Source organism: Orbicella faveolata, unplaced genomic scaffold, assembly GCF_042242905.1.
Source record: "Orbicella faveolata isolate gen_17 unplaced genomic scaffold, um_ofav_v1 contig_47, whole genome shotgun sequence".
NCBI classification, from domain to species: Eukaryota; Metazoa; Cnidaria; class Anthozoa; order Scleractinia; family Merulinidae; genus Orbicella; species Orbicella faveolata.
The window spans coordinates 1,457,784-1,478,564 of record NW_028301577.1 but is presented as its reverse complement, the minus strand read 5'-3'; the positions used below and the strand labels follow the sequence as shown (position 1 = coordinate 1,478,564).

At 37.4% G+C, this 20,781-nt stretch overlaps 1 protein-coding gene across 1 annotated transcript; it reads right to left on the bottom strand.

The window, feature by feature from the left end:
- Positions 1-1,535: 1,535 nt before the first annotated feature.
- On the bottom strand, positions 1,536-20,752 carry LOC110057116 (regulator of telomere elongation helicase 1-like). The gene is made up of 36 exons (XM_020763685.2): positions 20,561-20,752; positions 18,249-18,468; positions 17,769-17,862; positions 17,609-17,690; positions 16,321-16,381; positions 14,497-14,572; positions 13,972-14,056; positions 13,357-13,422; positions 12,970-13,108; positions 12,826-12,867; positions 12,125-12,203; positions 11,512-11,609; positions 10,917-10,975; positions 10,768-10,830; positions 10,115-10,199; positions 9,437-9,569; positions 9,113-9,226; positions 8,766-8,806; positions 8,497-8,582; positions 8,087-8,164; positions 7,811-7,888; positions 6,930-7,016; positions 6,779-6,835; positions 6,448-6,687; positions 5,708-5,885; positions 5,068-5,177; positions 4,751-4,795; positions 4,512-4,589; positions 4,291-4,329; positions 3,992-4,063; positions 3,284-3,349; positions 2,935-3,013; positions 2,764-2,838; positions 2,616-2,681; positions 2,288-2,388; positions 1,536-1,811 (listed from the first exon to the last, which is right to left on the bottom strand). Exons 1-36 carry the CDS (start codon positions 20,660-20,662, stop codon positions 1,722-1,724), a joined length of 3,264 nt encoding a protein of 1,087 aa, XP_020619344.2. The 5' UTR covers positions 20,663-20,752; the 3' UTR covers positions 1,536-1,721.
- Between the last annotated feature and the right edge of the window lie 29 nt (positions 20,753-20,781).

Here is a 20,781-nt window from a genome sequence, read left to right as displayed (position 1 = left end):
CTTTGTTGACTACGCACACGTTAATGAAAATTTCAATGCATACTTCTTTTTCAGAATGTTCGATTAAAGCTGGTGATGATAAAAGAAAAATATTTTCATTATTATACCGTCAGCCGTGACTTGTCTTCATGGTAGTGTACATGTATATTGCTTAGACACGTAACAGACAGTAAAATATTAAGTTCTTTCAAAACTTTCCAGGCCGATATGTAGTCAACAAAATAACAGTGACGACTTCTAAATAGCTTTCCCATGTCAAAAATTTCAAATAGTTACACAGCAAGGCTAATACGAGGCTTAAAAGCGCCCCACACAAACCACATTTTCCAGTTAGCGTCACCTTACAATAATGAAAGGTTCCGTATCAGAAAATAACCACCTCATCAATAATTTTCATTCCGTGCCAAGTCACGAAGCCCGGTCACGATATAAGGATTGGAAGGAAAGAATTTCACAGATATGGGTTTTTTTTTTTTTGAAAGAATGCATCAGTTTAACGTTTGGGAACGTTATTTTTAGGTTGCACATATTTTAAGTTAGAAAACATCTAAACAGATTTCGTGCGGGAAATCTTTTTTACAATCCACTCATTACCGGACTATTGGTGTCAATGAGGCATGTCAGAGAAAGAAGATAATCCATTGACTCATCACAGCTGAATTCGATAACAAAGATCCAGTCTCCCTTGCTCACATCACGTGTTGATAGTCATTTCATCCTTGCGAGAAGACATTGCCATAATAACGGTAACATGGAATATAAATGAATATAAATGACTTCACAATTAAATCTAAGTCGTCTATTATGATATTATTTGAAACCTCTGTAAGAAAACATGTTTGATTTGGCTTGCATACCTAATATGCCAAACCAGAGAGAAGAGTAAGGGTTGATGAGAGAACTAGCTCACGAGCTCATAGTTTCCAGTAACTCATGCAATCACGCAAAGGCGATAAATATATTAAATAGCTCGTCAATTGGTAGGTATGCTAAAAAGGGAAGTTTATAATACGTGGAATGAATAAGACAAACGTCAAGCAGCATTTGCGTGGGTTTTTAAGATTCCTTAAACGAGAGGCCACTGCCATCTTAACCTTTAACAAGAGTGATTAACTTTTAAATCCTCCCTATATTATTAACCCAATGCCCAGAAAACAGGTGATGAGAATAAACCTAATCATCAAGGGCTGTTGCCTTTATGTACTGCTGTCCGGGGATTCTCACAACTAACATCAAAAGGGATGTATGGCGATCCGTGAGGAGATTTTATGGCACGATCTTAAAGCGTAAAAGGCCAAGCTTCTCTTCTTCTAATTACTGTCTATCCGTGTAAATGGAAAACCTTATGCTACGTATCATAATAATCTTATCACGCCAGTTATAATCTGTTAATAGGAATAGAGAGAGCTTGTTGATGTGCTGTAGGTCACTTGGCGTCTAAAGGACTGATCAGTGATGAACAAGATATAGTCAATAGCCAGACCCAGGCCAGACCAACGAATAGTAAGGTAACCACAACGACACACACGACTTCCCTGATTTTCGGTTATCGTCACGAAAACCGCTTCCTCTTTATAAACATTTATTCAATTTATTGAAGAAAAATAAATATATGACTACTATTATATAACTAGGTGAAACCCTTTTCTTGGACATGCATAGATGACCTTGCAACTTTCAGATTACAATATAAATTCAGTGTTTAGTCGACATGCTATCTGCTATGAGTTTCCTCCATTTAAATGTTTAGTGACGTTCAGGAGGTCAGAGTTGGTACTTGTCAGACTTGCAGCATGTCCAGCCTTGCAAACCTTCAGACAGACAATAAAAAACAATGTTATTGACTCTCAAGCAGATACACGTTAGTCGAGTGGTGAACGGAAAAACCGTTAAAGATGCGTGACACTTGCAGTTAAATAGCTGACAGACAGCTTTCTGAACAGTGAAGAGTTATACACCAAAACGTCTGTTTCTTCAAAGAAGTTTATGACACTTTTTTGATAATTTGTTATAATATTAACCTATAAACACGCTAGTCGATACTTTTTCAAAGTCAACAATTTGTCATTATTGCATGTTAAATCTTCTAATAACATCCGTTGAATACCGGAAATTAGAGAAATTATTGTTTTGTAAACAGATGAAAGCTGGCCGATCAATACTGCGCTTTGGCTAATCCTTTGTAGTTCACACGATCATCTGATTTGGACTTTGCAGAAACTGTTCACCGTTATCAAGCAGATCAGATTGCAGGTAGTATACAAACACAAGTCTTTACACAGTTCACCTTGTCTGACACTTGTGTTTTTGCCAATTTTCGATTCTGTTCCGTAGTAAGCATTTGATCGTTCTCTTCTGTTTTTCTTTTTTTGCCAATGCTACAACCGTCTGCAAAGGAAAACAAAGTTATTAACATTATCGCAGTTTTCTGCTCAAACAAATCATCCAGCTACATTTCTCGAATAGATAACTGTAATTTAGCACTAACAGCTTGCGTGTCCACAAACATCTCGCGAGTGCGTCACGCTCGCCAACCTCGCGCTTTAACCGAGTGAGTTATCATGGCAACAACACTCAAACAAATAAACTACGCTAAAAACGACAGCTTAATGTACCATTTTCTGGCCGCGGCTCTTCTCTCCTTCCAGTTGCAAGGCTAGCCTTGTAGTGTAAGGGCACGTCTGAAAAAAAACAACAACAGATATTTAAGGAGGTGTTACATAATATGGCTAATGGAAGATGGGGCAGACATCTGACCCTCACCTAAGCCCGTGGTGTCTCTGTAAGCCTCGAAAAAACGTAGTTTGTCTTTTGGGTCCCGAATGTAACTCGAAAAACCTGTCAGAAGTAAAAACATGAGAACAAGATCAGAAGTTGAAAGGACACATGGACATCACAGTTCTGCCTTACACGAAGTCAACACCGGTCACTTACCGAGCAATAACGGATACTGCGCTTCATTTCTTGTGAACAGCGGTCTAAGTCCATTGATAAGAGAGTCCAAGTCATGGCTCTGAATGAGAGGCAATGTAAGATATCAACCACGAAATGCTTGGGACATACACAGCAGTTAAAGACTTTCCTTGGTTGTTAGTTGATGCCCATCCCACATTCGTGCTTCAGTACTCGAAGCTGTTTAGTGGTTAGACTTACTCACAAGTCAGCTGGGAACGAGAAGAATGTCCGCGACACTCAAAACACGAACGAGAACATTGCGAGATAGAGGAGCAGCCAAGGACTTTAAAAAGAATTATAGTGGTTTGTCATGCTTTTCATTACAAACCTGCTTGTATTCGTTCAAAATATGAGAAAATCGTCTATAATGCTCGTCACTCAGTGCTTCTTTCACCTGCAGGAAACAAGATTAATTGTTACACAGCAAGTTTCCTTGTCAGTAAAACGCTACACGATTAATGATGTCATTTTCGTGTAAATCTAATTTTCAATTGTAGCTAATTGTGAGTGACCTAAGACCCAGTGGTTAGTTTACTATGGTAATACAACACTCGATCACAATCATACCGAAAAGGGAAATTGGATTCACTGACCATAACTACCGGTCAGCTTCAGAAAGGTAAAAGAATTCTGCAGTTACTGGTTACAGAATGTCCACCAATCCTGTTCAACAGATTCAAGGCTGAGAGAAAAATGCTAAGGACAAAAGCGTTCCATAATGAATAAAATTAAATTATTTTTCTAAGCCAGAAAACCATGTTCGAAAATTATTTTTGCTATAGGAAATTTTGCTAATACACATGCAATTTCTATACTTTATGTAAAATCACTCACTCATTCCCTCTCTCACTCACTACCACCAAAACACTTATGTGGATTTATGATTTACCGTATGATAAATTTAACAAAAATGGTTGACATTGATCAAATTTTTCTTCTCAAAAGGAAGGAATCCGAAGGGACGAATAATGTTTTAGCAGTGACAAAACTGACAACACTGACACAAATGATGCCTGATTACAATTATTGGATTTACCTTTATTATATACATCTTAGCTTCATTAAGTTTCTGAGCTTTGGATGACACTGGCATTTGTTGATGGCCACTCTAAAATGAAATGAAGCTAACTCAGTCTCGTACATAGGAGCTGAAACATCACCAGCTCAACTGGTATTAAACACGACACTCTCCCAAGAAAAATTACAGGATACATATGATGGAACAAGCTATACGACAGACAAAAACCAAGGCTTGCAGAAGCGTGTGTTCAATGACAAACTCGCCCGATAGTATAAAACAAAACAAACAGACACAAAATTCAAAATTCAACCGACCTGTCTCGGCATCTCTTCTTCAACATTGCGGCGAACCACCTGAAGTCAGAACAAAGAAGACAAGACTGTCAAATACACGCCTGAGCTTATTCACGGTGTTATGGCAGTCAAGTCTACTGAAGCAGGATTCACACAGGAACTGACTGGGTGATAAAGCAGGACTGCAATTTCTACCATCTCTATAATACGCTTATGTAGATAATTTGTTCGTTTGTCATCACCTTCAGAACTTTCTTTGGCTTGAATGACATTTTCTGCGCGTCTTTTCTCTTCATTATCGCTTCAGAAAGCGTTCTTTCCTGTATCGTGGAGCAAAATTTAAAACATTAGTTAATTAACAAGTTGCCGAAGACGAAAAACAATGAGATTATTACAATGCTACAAACTTTTCTTTTTTGAAGTTAACCCAGATACATTGGAGAGAATTACGATATTGCGATAATGGTGTACACTCCCTCACCTTTGGATCAGGACTTTCTCTATGTAAATCAACTTGCCGAGTAGTCTGAAAAAAAAATCAACAGCAACAAGATTTCACGATTTTTAAAATATTTCATAAGCCGTTAAAAAATGGTGCATGGCCCGAAATTGGAATTGTCTTTTGCTTATTAGGTACATTCTAGTTTTTGAAAGGGTTTTATTACAACAGAACCGTCACAACCGGTAAATTATGTCTGTGTGCAATGACTTCCCCCACCCCTCCCCCAAAAGACTGCTGCTATGGGTCCGGTTTAAACGATCAACATCGGTATAAAACGTGGAGGAGATTAGGTTTACCTCTGAATTTGTCAACGATTCAATTAGACTCGCTTGTTTTGTTGTGTTGGCCTCATCTTTTACTGCAGCTGACTTGTACACATACTTGAGACGCAGTGACGACACGGGTGCTAAAAGAAATTTAGGCACATATAAACAAACAAATACAATACGGGTAATAAACTGAAAGCAGTCGTGACAAAATGTGGACAGTTCTGACATGCAGTGGTTGATCCGGATGTAAAATACAAGGTCGGGGACTGGATTAAAAAATAGGGCGTCAGTTTGAAAGCGAAAGAGACCATCGGCCCTTTGGGTCTCATGTCAGACATCTCCTCTCCCCAGCACCTCTCCTGGATCCGCCGCTTGGCCAATACGCTTAACCTTGGTAAGTGGGTAAAGTGATCTAGAGTTGACGGTTATTGTGTTTGTGGGAAGGTTCCGAGTGTTACCATTCGCTAAAAGGGAGAACAGGAAATCCGACCACTGTCAGTCTATTAAAAATAACACTGAATTTAATTCAGTAGGTTAAAAGACTATTGTTCAGAAACGTGATTAGAGTGAGAAAAAAAGAAAAAAAAAGAGCGATAAAAATAAAGCCAGCAGTAGCAGCACAGGGCAGAGGATGACTCAAATACGACAACCCATAGTGTGATCATACCTTCTCTATTCTGGTTTGTCAATCTAGCTACGGATTCCTTTCCTATATTCTTCTGAGAGATCAGTTCGTCTGTTACCAGATGTGATGTTATTTCGTCAGTAGCTGTTGACGGGCACGTATTTTCTCCCCGGGCAGAATTCTTTTTAAACGTTTTCGCCTTCATCGAGGACTTGTCCACCTAGAATATGTATAAAGGCTTCAATTCATAACAAAACTAGCTTGATTAACGAAAATGGCCAATTCTCTCTTTGAGACGCGCCTGCAGGGAATTATGGTCGTTGTATTCATCATCTTGGACTAGATTGATGAATACAGCTACTATGATTCCCTGCAGGGCGTGTCTCCCGGAGCGAATTGGCCGTTTGTAATCATTTGCAATTGGTCAGTTTCGACATATTTAAAATTCAGCTTGATAGTGAGGCCTAGAGGACACAAACAAAAGAAATAAACAAATGTGTCTTTCAATTCCCGTTGTTTGTGTCCTCTAGGCCTCACTGCCAAGCTGAATATTAATATATCGAAAACAGTCTATTGAAAGTTGACCGGAAGACAGAAGAGACCCAAAACATCAGACTGCGACTGAATCAACGAATCAACATAAAACGTGACGAGGAGAATGGTGGGGAACAAACAGGGATCATCAAGGGTCAGTTGTATGGATGTTCAGTGATCCGATCTTTTATCGAAGGTTGGGAATGTCGTTAGTGTTGTGCTACATACTTTCACAGTGAGACACGTACCATTTTATCAGCAGCGCGAAAGAAATGTATAAGATCTCTTTGAACTAAACCAAACTCATTGTAAACTTTCACGTAAGGCCTCATCCAACACGGCAACTGCTGAAGTGCATCCGGGTATGTGAACCGAGCATCACAAAGTAAAATGGCGCCAAAATCCTGTTTGTGACGTATGACGCGTCCCACTGCTTGATTGACAGCTCTGGAAGCCTGTTGACGGTACCACTGCCGGCCACTCAAACCCTGCGTAATGTAAAAAAGAAAATGACGTCTCAATGTGTTTAGTTTTCTGAAAGAAAATATTAGAAAAACACAACATAGGTAAAAGGAATACCCCAGAACTTTTCCCGTTCTTAAGACTTTCGTCCAAGAAATTCATCTTAAGCCGAACCTAAAGGAAATAATAAGATGATTAAAATGATACCATGTACACTATATATCGCCCACTATATAAAAACGCAAAGGCCGATTTTCTTTGAGGATACCTTTGCATCCATTTTCGGCGGGAAAGGAAGACCTGTTATAACTACGGCGCGGCCGTTGACGTCAGCGAAGTCCAGTCCCTCACTGACCTGAAAACATCCATAAGAAATTGTTCGGAGTAAATAGACAGGAAAGTTATTCCCGTTTGAGCTAAAATATTGACTGGTTATATCACGTCAAACAACCGACCAAGCCGACACACAACATAAAATTTCTCATCTGGAATCTGAATTGAAATGGCTGTCTGGTTTCATCAATTCTTTGAAGAAGAGTTTTTCAAACAAAACAGACATATCATCATAACTGATTGAAATCGACCTGAGTAGTCCATTATTTAACCACTCAGTGTCATGTCAAGTTGCCCCCACGCTGTGTAGATTTGTTGACACAATTCTAATGTGGATCATAAAAAGAACTGACATTTTCAGCCGCAATTTAACGAATGTTTGTCACTGGGTAATAAAACAATTATAGAGTTTTGTTTCTGTACACAGCCCAAGTCAAGGCAAGCGTCGTTGGGCCTAGCAGATAACACTGAGCTCAAAAACATCGATTGTTCTGGAGATTGAGTGATGGAGTGTCGAAAGTAACCAGGCAATTACTTTGGTTTTGGTTTCGGTTTTAGTTCAGCTTGAGATTGGGTGAGTAGTCTAATTCTTATTGGTAAGTAATTGATTTGGTCTTGGTTTTACGACACTCAATTGTAAACCACTCTATAACAAAAACGGAATCCAGCTTGTTGAGAAGAACAGGTTGTTTATTGATTGTGTTACAGTCCTGTTGATGTAGTATCTGTCTGTAACGCCTTGATTCAGTTTAATAGCACACACAGGAAGGATGACGTATGCACAGGAGAACGGAGACAAGAGAACTGCTCTTATACCTTTCCGCGGCAAACAGCAAAAAACGTGGCAGCATTGTAGTTAGGATCGTTGATCTTTTCATAGAACCGCTCCATTGTCTGCCAAATGAACATAACAAATGCGCGCTTAACGTACTAAAATTTATTTGAAGACTGTTAAACTGTTAACTTAATAAAACAAAATTCAAAGAACCAGCGTTTGACAATAGTCTATAACAATTAAAACCTTAAACAAGATCCACAACTTGGCTGAAGGTCCGCAGCAATGATAAACACTAACAATGAACTGCATCAAACCTCAATAAAGTCGCCTTTTCCTTTTGGTTCAGCAAAGAGAGGTTTATGTTGCTCTAATCTTGACCAAGTCCCACAATTCTGTTCGACAAAAGATCAATCACCACAACTTATATCGAGAGTCTGGCTTTTAACTAACTTTGTATGTCTATTTCGACCAACTTTCTAATAACTGTTGCAAAGATTAACACTGGTGGAAATTTAATCAATAAACCACCCACGTTTGTGGTAAGATGTTGAAAAACTTAAAAACAGTTTATGAACTACGAGTTGTGCTATGTTGTCTTTGTGTCGTGATGAACATTATACAGATCACCTCTCCATTCTCATTGGATCTAAGAAGTTAAAGAGGAATCATTTATTTTCTGCTACCGTATATCAGTTCCGTTTGAGAAAAGAAATACATCACTTACTTGCCAGTGTTCCAAACACTTGTTCATCACAGGATAGGAGGGGAAAAACACCAAAAGGCCATTAGGCACAATCCTGGAGAAATTAACTATTAAAAACACTTAGTAAGAGGAATGTAGCAGCCATCGCAAAAAGTTTATTTACATCTCGTGCTAATCCTGTCCAATCAAACGCTCTAAACAAATCAAGAATCAAATATCATTTGATTCTACCATAGTCTCCAGAAGTATTATACAAACGAAGGCGTGTCTAGTTATCAATTTTTACTTACCTATTGCGTTGCCGAGACCTGACATGTATTCTGTAGTAAACCTAAAGAAAAACATTCACACTCTTTAACTGTTAATAAATCTGCCCGTGGGAATGGTCATATCTGCAGACATTACTCTACATTTGTTATGACTGGTTATAACGTGCAATCAATTTAGATCGGGACCAAATGACCCTGCAATATCAGCCCCAAAGTTCTGCCAAGACTCCAAGCCAAGTACGGGCAGGTGCCGTGGAGTGGTTTGAATTACTGGTGACGTCTTGTTCAAGATATTTCTACCAATGCATGACTATTAACTTCCCGATGTCCTAGAAATATACATTTGACAGCGACTTGTTCATACACACCTTGTTGCATAAGAAGAATTTAAGGTGGCTCCATCAGGTGCTTTAGTCACAACGCCAACCATCATCTGATGTCGTTCAATAACGTGAGGGTTTTCCAGTTGAATCGGGAAGGAACTGCATGGCAACAGAAAAATAAAAACTACATTTCATAAATTCACCTTTGCCGGTGAAGTCCAGTCTCAAATGTGGATCACTGTTAGGGACTAGGAAAAGCCACAGGATTAGCCCAAGACAAGCAAACTTGGAGGAACCACGCTGAGGCCTCATGTGTCACTATGGCATAGCGGGGTTGAGTGTGTTAAAGAATAAGAGGTAAAGTCTTACATCTGCATTTCAGTTCTAAAGGAGGCGAGAGGTGATAGGGTTCCACTTGTCAGTACCACTGTACGCACTCCGCATGACATCAGATCCTTCATAGCATGTCCTGGACTGAAACACCAGTAGCTTAATGTCCTCCCTGCGTTGCTCACAACAAAACAAACTGTCAGCTTTTCAAGAATTTTTACAATGGACTACAAATTACATAACACCAAGAAAATGTGAATTGCATTATGACTGACCAAAGAATTGCTAAGATTGGCAACGGTTTAAGTATAGTAGAATTTTTTTCTGTTAAAATGGGATGATAGTGTCTAATATTATTGGTAGTGGTATGTTATAGTTAAGAATCGTGCATGTAGCCTTTTCTGCCTCCAGATGCTATATTGATAAAGACTTTACCAGATGAACGGACATTGCAAGCAAGTTGCTAAAAAGGAAAAGTGCTATTCACGTTCAGTGGCTGTTTATAAACTGGAAGGTTTTGATACGCCACCATGACTGCAGAAAATGTTCTTGAACTGAAGAAAGTAGCAATATAAACTTGTTGTTTTTGTTGTTTCCATCTGTCTTCAAAACGGTCCTCAAAATTTCATGATAACAGATATTCTTGTACTATACAGTTGAGATATGTAAAGCTGAGGATAGTGCTGACAGTTGCCTATGATCTACATGGATATTAACCTTGTTTGGAAATCTTTGATCCTGTTGTCCATACATCCAGATTCTTTTTTTTCTTATTACTGTCTGGCTCAAGCTGAATGTGAACCTGTCAGAGACATGGTTGCCACAGACATAACTTTTCAATATTACACGACTATTAACTACCTTTCCCAATAAAAATAAAATTTCCCTGAACAAATTAATACTTCAGATAAAGTAGCAGCCTTCAGCCTCCCTTACCACTGTCCTTTCCACACATTCATTTTAGACTGATATGTTTTCAACAGTTTTAACCTTCTTCATTAAGGGAAAAACATCGTTTAGGTCGCAGTGGCCGAAAATGTTCCTTACAGCCTTTAATGGATTAAATTAGTAATGGTATACTGTACTGTAATTTTCATTTTCCCTGACATTTCTTGAAAATGTCAGTTTTCCCCTCACTCAAATTCCTTGACTTTTCCAACCTTAAAGAATCTTTTTCCCTGACTATTTCCTGACCCGTGGCAAAACTGAGAAACTACTAACAACGTTTTGATAAAAGTAATACCTAGCGATCTAATTCAAGAGGCAAACAGTATTTTTGAACATTACTGAGCAAAAATGTTCAGGCAATCCCTGTTTGTACTATCTCAAGTACCAGACAAGAATGTACTGTTAGATGTTGTAAAAAATACCTTGAAAAACCTAGCTGGATCTACACTGGAAGAATGATGTGCTGCATCTTTACTAAACACAACCTATAAAACAAGACAAGAAATAGTTTGTTCTTTTGTTATCATGCTTTGACAATGAAACAAAACAATAGAAATTTCAAAAAAAATACCCGCAAAGCATCAGAAAATTTTTGCAAAGCAAAGTGTTTTCCCCTGATCTTCCTCGTATCTGGATTGAACAAACAGATTTTCAAATTAAAATAAAATATTTACTTCACATGTTATTAGTACTTAAAACTAAAGACGACTTCACTAGCAACATATGTCACTGCAAAATTGTCAAGTGGCATTTTGTTGGTACTTTTAGGTAGCAAGGTGTCGGGCAGGAAAGGGACAATGAGTGACAAAAGTGTCCAGACACTTCACAGTGAAATTTGATTTTCTAGCATCTTGGAAATGAAATAGAATAAAAGGATAAATATTGAAAAGCGCCATTTTCAAAAGGTGTCTCAACTACTTTTGCTGTCCACTGTGGCATAACCTGCTATTAACAGAATATTGGAACATTTTAATATTGTCCAGAGTGTTGCGTCATTTCTGGGTGGGAGAGGATAAGTCTATCATTCGATGGAGTTTTGCAACTTGGGTTGGAGTAATAGATGGTTATTAAAGTGAACAATACCATGCTACATGTATAACAGACAAATTATTTTATTATGAAACCAGTGCATGGTGAAAGGAGGGGATAATTTTTTGCAGCCTTACCTCCAACTAAGAGAGTATTACACTTATCCATAAGCTCTAAGACTTGATCTTTGGTGGAAAAATTGATATTGAGTTTGGCAAGAAGCTCAAACATAAAACTGCAATTTAATCAGAAAAAAAGAAGAGATCAGCTATCAATGATGAACATCGATGCTTAATGGTTTGTCTCCTCTAAGTCACCAAAAAGTGACAAAAAACTTTTGAGAAAACATATCAAAAACAAAGAAACCAAAACGAAATATATCAGCTGATTAATTTTTAAGTATACATGCATGCTGATATAAGTTGATGTAAACATTAGAGAAATTTTAGGACAATTGTTAGGAATATGAGAGGCTTACATGTAGCTTGCCATGCTGGCATTAGGTTAGTATGCACTTGATAAGAGGCTGTTATTTTCTGTTTCTATATGTGTTATATGATTCAAAAAAATCTTATAAGATATTTTTTTATTGTTTTTTTTTTAGTGCCTGTAATAATCAGGGACACTTATAATACTTCAACTATATCTCTCAGAACAGACAGAAAAGTTCAACATCATCACTACCAAAATACGACTGATACACTTCAATATTGATCACTTAAAAAAAAGAAAAGAGGCAGACAAACAAACCTGCCAGGTTTAGTTAAACCATTTCCATCATTTGGCAGTTCTTGCATATCTATTAAATTCTCAAGTTCAATAAAAAGTGCTGCAAAACAATTATCATAAACCCGGTGGTTATTCTGACAGCTGGAAATGTACAATTATATCACCTTACTGTTTATTGTTATATTGCTTATTGTTTAGTCAATCAGTGCTGGTTTCCAACTACGAAAGCATAGCTCCAGTGGTCTAAGGGGCTGCCAAGCAGAGTACCATATCTATAGGAATACAACCAAATTCATGCATAGACTAAAATACATAATTTTATGTGGAAAATAATGCAATTCTTTTTTCATGGTCAACATGGCTAGCAGCATGGAGCGCGGGGCATGGGTCCTAAGTTGTGCAACATGGTGGCTTTCTCCACCTAAAGTTGTAATAGGTCGACTGAGGCACGCTGCCTTGGTTTACAGCATACATCTTTGATATTGGACACCCATGTTATGGTCAATTGACACCTGTCAAAACAAGGTATCTGCTGACCCTTATCACATGACCATATAGTGGGCTCAGGTTGGTTTAGAGCACATTGAGTTCACAGGTTTTTTCTAAAGTTGACCGCTGCCAAGCTACTTGTTTTCAATTGGATCGCATTCTCAAGCCAGGTTAACTTAATGTAATCAGGAGCTCCACTTTTAGGCTTGACTAAATCTACATATTACACTTACACTTAAGGCGAGCAAGGTCTTCCTTGTCAATATCCACATCAGCTTAAAATTAACAACAAAAGAAATTAAGTATGTTCAGTGATGATTACCAGTAGAAGTGTTTATAAGCTGAATGTACACACTTGTAACTTGCACTGTGCTTACCTGCTGCATCATTAGTGTCCTGCAGTTCATTATGTTCGCGGCACTCAATAAATTCAATGCACTGTGCTACATCTTCTATACATGAGGCTATATCAAATGACGTCAGGTCAAATGACACAGTTTCTTCACAAGTCTTTTCCTAAAAGGATAAACATTTAAAACATTTAAACATGCAATTACGATCAGATATGAACTGTACAGTCCAATAATTATCAAAGTAAAGACACGGAATGGTGTTTGATATCCAAATATTTCAAACTTTAGTCAAGTTTCTAATTACATCCATAGTTAAAATCACTCAATATTACTTCAATTCTCTTCTTTATTAACTGTGTGCTTTGCTAATATTTCCTCAAGGTGATTAGTAAACTAGAAGTGTTATCTTACCAAGTTATGTGCTTCATCAAAGAGTATAATGCTGCCAGAGATATCTACACTATTTGCTTTCCTTGACTGGTAAAGTTCATGTAAAGGAGAGAAAGAGTCATTAAGGACAGAAGATCTTCAGAATTGGGATCATGCGTACTAAAGGCATCTGTGGTCAAGTGTCAATCAATACCCTTGATCGACCCTCAATTGACACTAAATTAACACTCAATCGACATCTTGATAGACACTCGATCATCAGTTGGTCGATAGTTGGCAGAGTGCCGACTGACTCATATGCATCACTCAACACTCGAAGGCGTGTCTGTGAAAATATGTTGACTGTCAACCGACTGTCAATCAACTGTTGACTGAGTATCAATGGAGATGTCAACTGAGTGTTGATCAAGATGTTGATGGTACGTTTATTGAGGGTCGATCAAGGGTATCGATCAACACTCGACTGCGGATTCCTTTAGTAATTGTTTCACCTAAGAAAACTAGCATCAAGACTGCCCAACAGATAGGAATAATTATGATCAATTTCTTTATAGGTAGCATATAAACACTATTCATACAAAAGCAAATATTTCACAAAATTAACATACAAAATTTTAAAATGTGTCTTAAACCTACTTTGAGGTCCAGTAGATAATTGTAAGGCATGAATATAATGTCTGCACTAGTCTTTAATTCTCTCGCCATATAGTAAGGGCATACTCTGAGTAAAAAGAGAAGTCTTGAGTTAAAAAAATAAAATACCTACTATGATCATCAATTATTCATATCATGATTGGATCTTTATCCAGTTGCATTCTTAAGCTGTATGAACTATCTAAAAGATGCAGCACAGCCAGCAACAAATATCCCTTTATTAACAAAATTAATATGGTAACAATTTTCCACTTTCATTGATGAAAGATGCAGTAAAGATAGCTAAGTGATACCACTTAACAAAGGTTGTGATTAATCATGTTGACCTCATACAATCTGAAGAGAATGTCCAAATTGAAGCTGCACTATTTTTGGCTTACAATTAGTGGTCAAACTCTTGATAAATGGCTGCTTTCACCATTATTTGAACTCCTCAAAAGTTAAGTAAAAGAACTTGAGACATCATCTGTTACTGAAGACTACAACTGTCAATAGGTCATTACTCACCTGTGTTTCTGTCCAAGTTCCACCAAATCTTCAATGTCAAGGATACCTTGAGTAAAATCTTTATTGGCCTTGTTGGCTGTTTTAAATAACAGGTACAATGCACTGACGCATATAGTTTATACTGAACAATATTACACCAAAAGCTCAAGTTTTGAATGAACAAAAAGTGAGCAAAGTGTAGTCAAGTTGACACCAATAACTCAAATGAAAACAACAGCAAGGGGTCTAATTGTCTTGACTAACCCTTCATTTATCTCCAGCCCAGTCCCTCCAATTGTCTCTTTTCTCAGCCCTAGTCTTTTTGGATCATGTTTAACGTATGTACTCTCAACTGATATATTGGTCAACAGTCAGTTGATGTATCAGATGACAGTCAGTCAATAGTCAGTTGACAGGCAGTCGATAGTTGCTTGGCAATTGGTTGAGAGTCAGTCGAGACTCGGTCAATAGTTGGCCAACATAGCTTTTAGTGCATTGACACCTTGCCAACACTTTGCTGATACTTCGCCGATAATTCATCAAACATTGGTCGATACTCGGTCAATAGTGGATTGACACTCAGTCGATTGACACTCAGTCGATAGTCAGAAGATATAGATAGTCCGTCAAGAGGCAGTCAATACTTGGCTGATGTATCACCCAATAATCAGTCAACACTCAGTCAATAGTCAGATGATAGTTAGTAAATACATACGTCAGGAGTCAGCCGATAGTTGATCAATATATATTCAATTTCCTCCATCACATGATAGCATTAATATCATCACTTTAAACAGGAGCCATTGGACTCAATTGCTAAATTAACACACTTGAACAATATACCGATACTCAACACATGACTGATATTCAACCGAGAGTTGACTGATATACCACTGACAGTTGACTAATATATCACCAGCAGTTGATCAATATACCACAGACATATTACCAATACTCAATCGAGATGTGTCTACAAAATATCGAATGATACTCGGCCAATAGTTGGTCATTATAATGACTGACTATTGCGTGGTTGTCAACCTATTGTCGACTGACTATCAACCAAGAGTCGACCAACTGTCGACTGACATATCAGTTGACTATCGACCGACTCGCGACTGATATATTGGTCAAGAGTTGGTCAATACCTACAGTAAAGACAATCTGCCTTTTTCTAGCCTAGTTCCTTTCCTTGTTTCTCTTCCCAGTCTAAACCCTTCTCTTGTTTCTTTTCTCAGCCCCAACCTTTTTTGTGTGTCTTTTGACAGCCAAGCAAGCCCCTGAATAGTGGTCATCAACACAAGAAAAAATACCAAGGGACTGGGCTGAACATTGCTAATGTGTAGGAGCACGGCAGCCAGCAAATAAACAACTCAGGAACCCTGAACAGATCTGGCTGCTGCTGCTGCTGCTGCTGCTGCTGCTACTATTGCTACTGCTAAGGCTATGTCTACGGCTACTGTTACGGCTATGGCCACGACTACAGTTACGGCTACGGTTAAGGCTAAGGCTACTGCTACTTCTACCACTACCACTACTGCTACTAAATACTACCACTACTACTGCTACCAAAAATATAAAATTATTAACTGTAGTCCTGTCTGTTAATGCCTAGACAAGTTAATTATTTAAAAAGTATTTCATGCAGCATAAGTCAGGGAAGCGATCAACCGCACAATGTATATCTTGTTCCAAGGGTCGACACCTCTTTTTCTGATGACCAACACCAACAACAAGACTGAGCACAAGCTTGCTAGCACTATTTGTAAACTAGTTTTACTTCTGACATGCAAGATAGTTTGTCGATCCACAGTTGTTTGAAAGTGAGATTATTCTTACTGTTACCTTCCAGGTTGTTGTAAAAGTGACATGTTCTAGCCTGAACTTTTGCTCTGCATGTGTGAACCTGTTATCAGTAACAAAACAACAAACATCTCTCACTGCTATAATTTAATTATAATTAACTATACCTAGTGCTTTATGTATAATAAGCTAAATATCAAATTTTGAGAGATTTTTAGCTTCTATGGGAAAAAACATAACTTCCTGCAAAAAAGCATTTTTTACTGATGTGCATAAACTGGAACACATTAAGGTGGCTTGATCAGATTTTTGAGTAACAATGCTTTTCAACTTTGAGCGACTAAGGCACCACCATTATCAACCCCACAGAAATCAGGAAAATGTCGGAAAGCAATCGCATGTTTTATGAATTTATGATATACATAAATTTACAATGGCATAGTGATTCGAGACAAAAGAAAATTATAATAAAGTCAACAAACAACACAAGTGAAAATCAGCCCAACATTTTCCTGAGTTGAGGTTGAAAATCAGTGGCCTTAAAATGTTTCAGTTAATTTGAAACTCCAGTATTACGTTGAATATGGATTTATCTCATTGAGGTCTGAGTCTAAAAAAAAAATTCATGGAGTGTATTTTAATTTCCCCCTCCAATTTAATAATTGTATGGGCAATTTTTGATAAAAAGCAAAATAACACCCCACACTAGATGATATTCAAGCCAATATATCTGACAATCAAATGAAGTTATTTCTCTTAGATTGTCACTCGAGGTAACTAGATGTTAATAGTTATATAAGATTCATTTAAGACCAGGATACCATTTAGTCAAGTCTTCTAGACAGTTTGCAATAACGGTTTAAAACAGCTTTACTTTTGTTGTATTTTGACACCTTGAAACTTCACCTGCAATTTTCTCAAAAACACTCTCAGAGATTTTTTTAAATTTTGCAATCTTTCAGACCACTATGTTAGCTCTTAGATTCTGACATCAAAATTCCAAAATTATCCATTCATGATAAGTTATTTGATCTCAAGTAAAATGGGGTATGATGTCATAACATTGCTATGGTAATTCAGATCTTAGTAAAACTTACCTCACTTGAAACTTTCATCTTTCTCTAACACACCAGTAACATTCGATTTTCTGTTGGATTGAGAATGGTGGTGCCCTAGTTGCTCAAAGTTGGACAGTACCGTTACTCAAAAATCAGATCAAGCTACCCTAACGGAAACATTGATGTTGTGATGTTTAATAACAATGACTTTATTCCAATGTTTGACCCTTGACAACCTGAAAATAACTTTTTGAACATTTTGCTTTTCTCACCTTAGCCGAGTTATTTTCTTGCTTTAGTACATCACTGTTGATACAAAGCTGTTCACGTGAACCAATAATACTGACTTTGGGCCTTTTAAAGAAGAACAACCAAAGCATGTTTTAAGCAATGTATTACAAGAGTAACATCCATGAACGTGTGAAGTCTCACCTGTATATTGTATTCTTTAGTTCCTGCACAGCTTGTGACAGTTGGGAATGTGTTCTTGAGGAGTATAGAATTCTTGGTGGTTCAAAAAATGAGCCTGCAATTCACAAGGAGTAACTAGCTGTCAGCTTGAATAGAACAACCAAATATCATACTAGTTAATTTTGTGAAGCACAATGAAAACTTGCAATCTAAGTAAAGATTAAACTTGTTAGCATGGCAACTTAAATCAACTTCACAAAAGGATTGATTGATTTATTGTTTGATTGATTGATTGATTGATTGATTGATTGATTGATATCATTGTTAAAACTTATGTTTGGTTTTGAAATTTTTGTCTTTTATTTATTAGATCCTTGTGAAAAACAAAAAATTAAAACATTAACTGCTTTATAAAAATTCCAAAAACAAAATTCAACCAAAGCACACAAAAAAGTGTTTTTTTTATAAACAAAAAGTACAAAATAGACTTCCTATAAATACCTTTGTCATGACCATCTGATGCACCCCAAGAATCTCCTTTAGCAGCTTGTTGTAGTTCTTCACCCAAAGCTTGCACATAATCTGAACCAACTTGATCAGATGAAAGTCTCTGGTTAAGCTGCATTTGAGCCACAAACATTTCTCTCCATGCTAGTGTTGCACACAACAAACAAAGAGTTTTTCCTGTCCCAGTTGGACTCTCCAGAATACCATTTTTTTCCTACAAACATTGGTAATGGCAAAAATCCTTTCAGCGGATAGTACTTTCAGGCACACTATTCTATACATGCCCTATAAAATTAGTTGATAGAGCTACTCCTTTATGGTATATTCACCTCTAACTGGGGGAGATTTTATGTTACCATAGTTGGTTGTTGTGACTTCCAATGTGTACTCACTACATAATTAAGTCCTTTAGATCTGCTGTACCATAGAAATTTGACCTCGAAAACTACAAATACTTAACGGCAACAAGATTCCTAATACATGATAGATTAAGTGTTCTATCTGTCCAGTATAAAGACCTGCTCTGCCCTCTTATTCCATGTGAAGAAAATTTATTCAAATGCAGAAAATTAATTGATTTGATACACTTATTGATTCTTTTACTTTAGGTGTTGGTTCCCAAACTAGCATTGATAAAAACCTTAATATTAGGCATGAGGATAGATGCAAATGCAGCCATGACGCTACTGGAAAAAAGACCTGAAAAAATATTCAGGCTTTGAATGGGATTCAAACTCACAACCTATAATATTGTTATATGGCTGGAATTGTTTCCCCAACAGCATGCATTTTCATTGGCTACTTTGAGGTCACATGACATCTGTCAACAAGGGAACAGTACACTTAACAGGCACCAATAAAGGCTTTCCCCTTGAGCAAGCTGTAACAATCATGTACTTGCCCAAAAGTTATAAACGCCTGTAACGCCTATAAACCAGCCTGTTCTCTTCAATCATCTGGCCAATTACTCTTACAAGTTCCGGAAGTGAAAATATGTACATACGGTCAAAGATCCTTTTCTTTTTACACCACGAGACTTTGGAATGACCTACCTTTTTATATCAAACAGTCTGAGAGCATAGCGATTTTTACAAAGAACCTTAAAACATTTCTTTTTTGTAATAGTCTTTAACCTAGTCATAGATTTTAATAATTGCATTGTTTAGTTAGGTTTTTATTCTTTTTAACAATATGCAATTGTAAGCGCATTGAGAATTTTAAATGCACAATAAGAACCTTTTTATTATTATTATTTATTATTATTAAGTCATTCTCACTTTGTGTAGACAATACTAAGGCAAAAACGCTTTAAAAAGTAGGTGTTTTCACACAAAAATGCGGTCAGGGCCTAAGTTTTAAGTGTAGGTAAAGACCCTCTGGGCATGATTGGGGGGAGAGGGGTGCACGATTAACGTAAAAGTGTTCCACTAGAACTTGTAACATACACCTAATTGCAATAACATTGTCATAGAAAAAAGCAAAAAGCCAAATAGGAATTAATTAGGGAAATTTTATATTTCCATTGTTCTTAGATACTGCACATGAATAAAAAATACATTTTTCATTCATGTTATTCATGTACATTATATTTTTCATTCATGTACAGTATCTGAAAGCAATGGAAATTTTAATTTGGCTAATAAATTCCTATTTGGGTTTTTGCTTTTTTGCTTTTTTCTATGACAACGTTATTGCAATTACTGTAAATCCTCAAATTAGCGTCCTAGGTGCTTATTTCAAATTTAGGAGAAGACTGGGGGGCGCTTATTCAAGGGGGCACTGTTAGTACTTAACATGTTCAACATGTTCACCTATGCGTTCATAAACTGAAACAATGTACAAATCTACTGCTACATGACAAAAACTATACATCCTTTGTTGTCTCATTACTTGTCCCCAAAATGGGGGGAGGGGAGGGGAGGGGGACGCTTCTTCGAGGGGGGCACTTATTTTAAATTTCGGCCGATAGGAGGGGTGCTTAATCGAAGGGGGTACTTATTCGAGGAGGGGCGCTAATTCGAGGGTTTATATACACAAGCTTAAGCATATCTTTATGATTACAATCCTTAAGTCGTGTAATGATTGTTATGTGTTGCCAAGATTAGCAGCTCACTGAATTGTTTTCAGTGGTCACTTGATCACGATCTCTACTGAACCGCATAAACTTCTAGTGTACAATAATCTGTGAACTGAAATTATAGTTTATCAAAAGCCACGCTCTTGGATCATTTCCCCTAATTTTCGCTCCTTGCGTGAGCAGGTCCGTCCCGTCGACAGATCTATCAGTCGTATGAGTTTTGCCTTACCTCTTGCAAACAATGGATAACTTTCTCCATATAAGAAACTTGACAGTCGTATGGTGGAAAAGGAAAATCAATATCCACATCCCGAATCTGTAACTGGACCATATTTTTACAAAAGAAAATAACTATTTCAATGCGTTATACCAACAGGAATAGGAACAAACTTCCCGCCATCTTTAATGCGGCCTCGGTCCGGTCAATTGTGTGCAGTCTGGGAACGAACA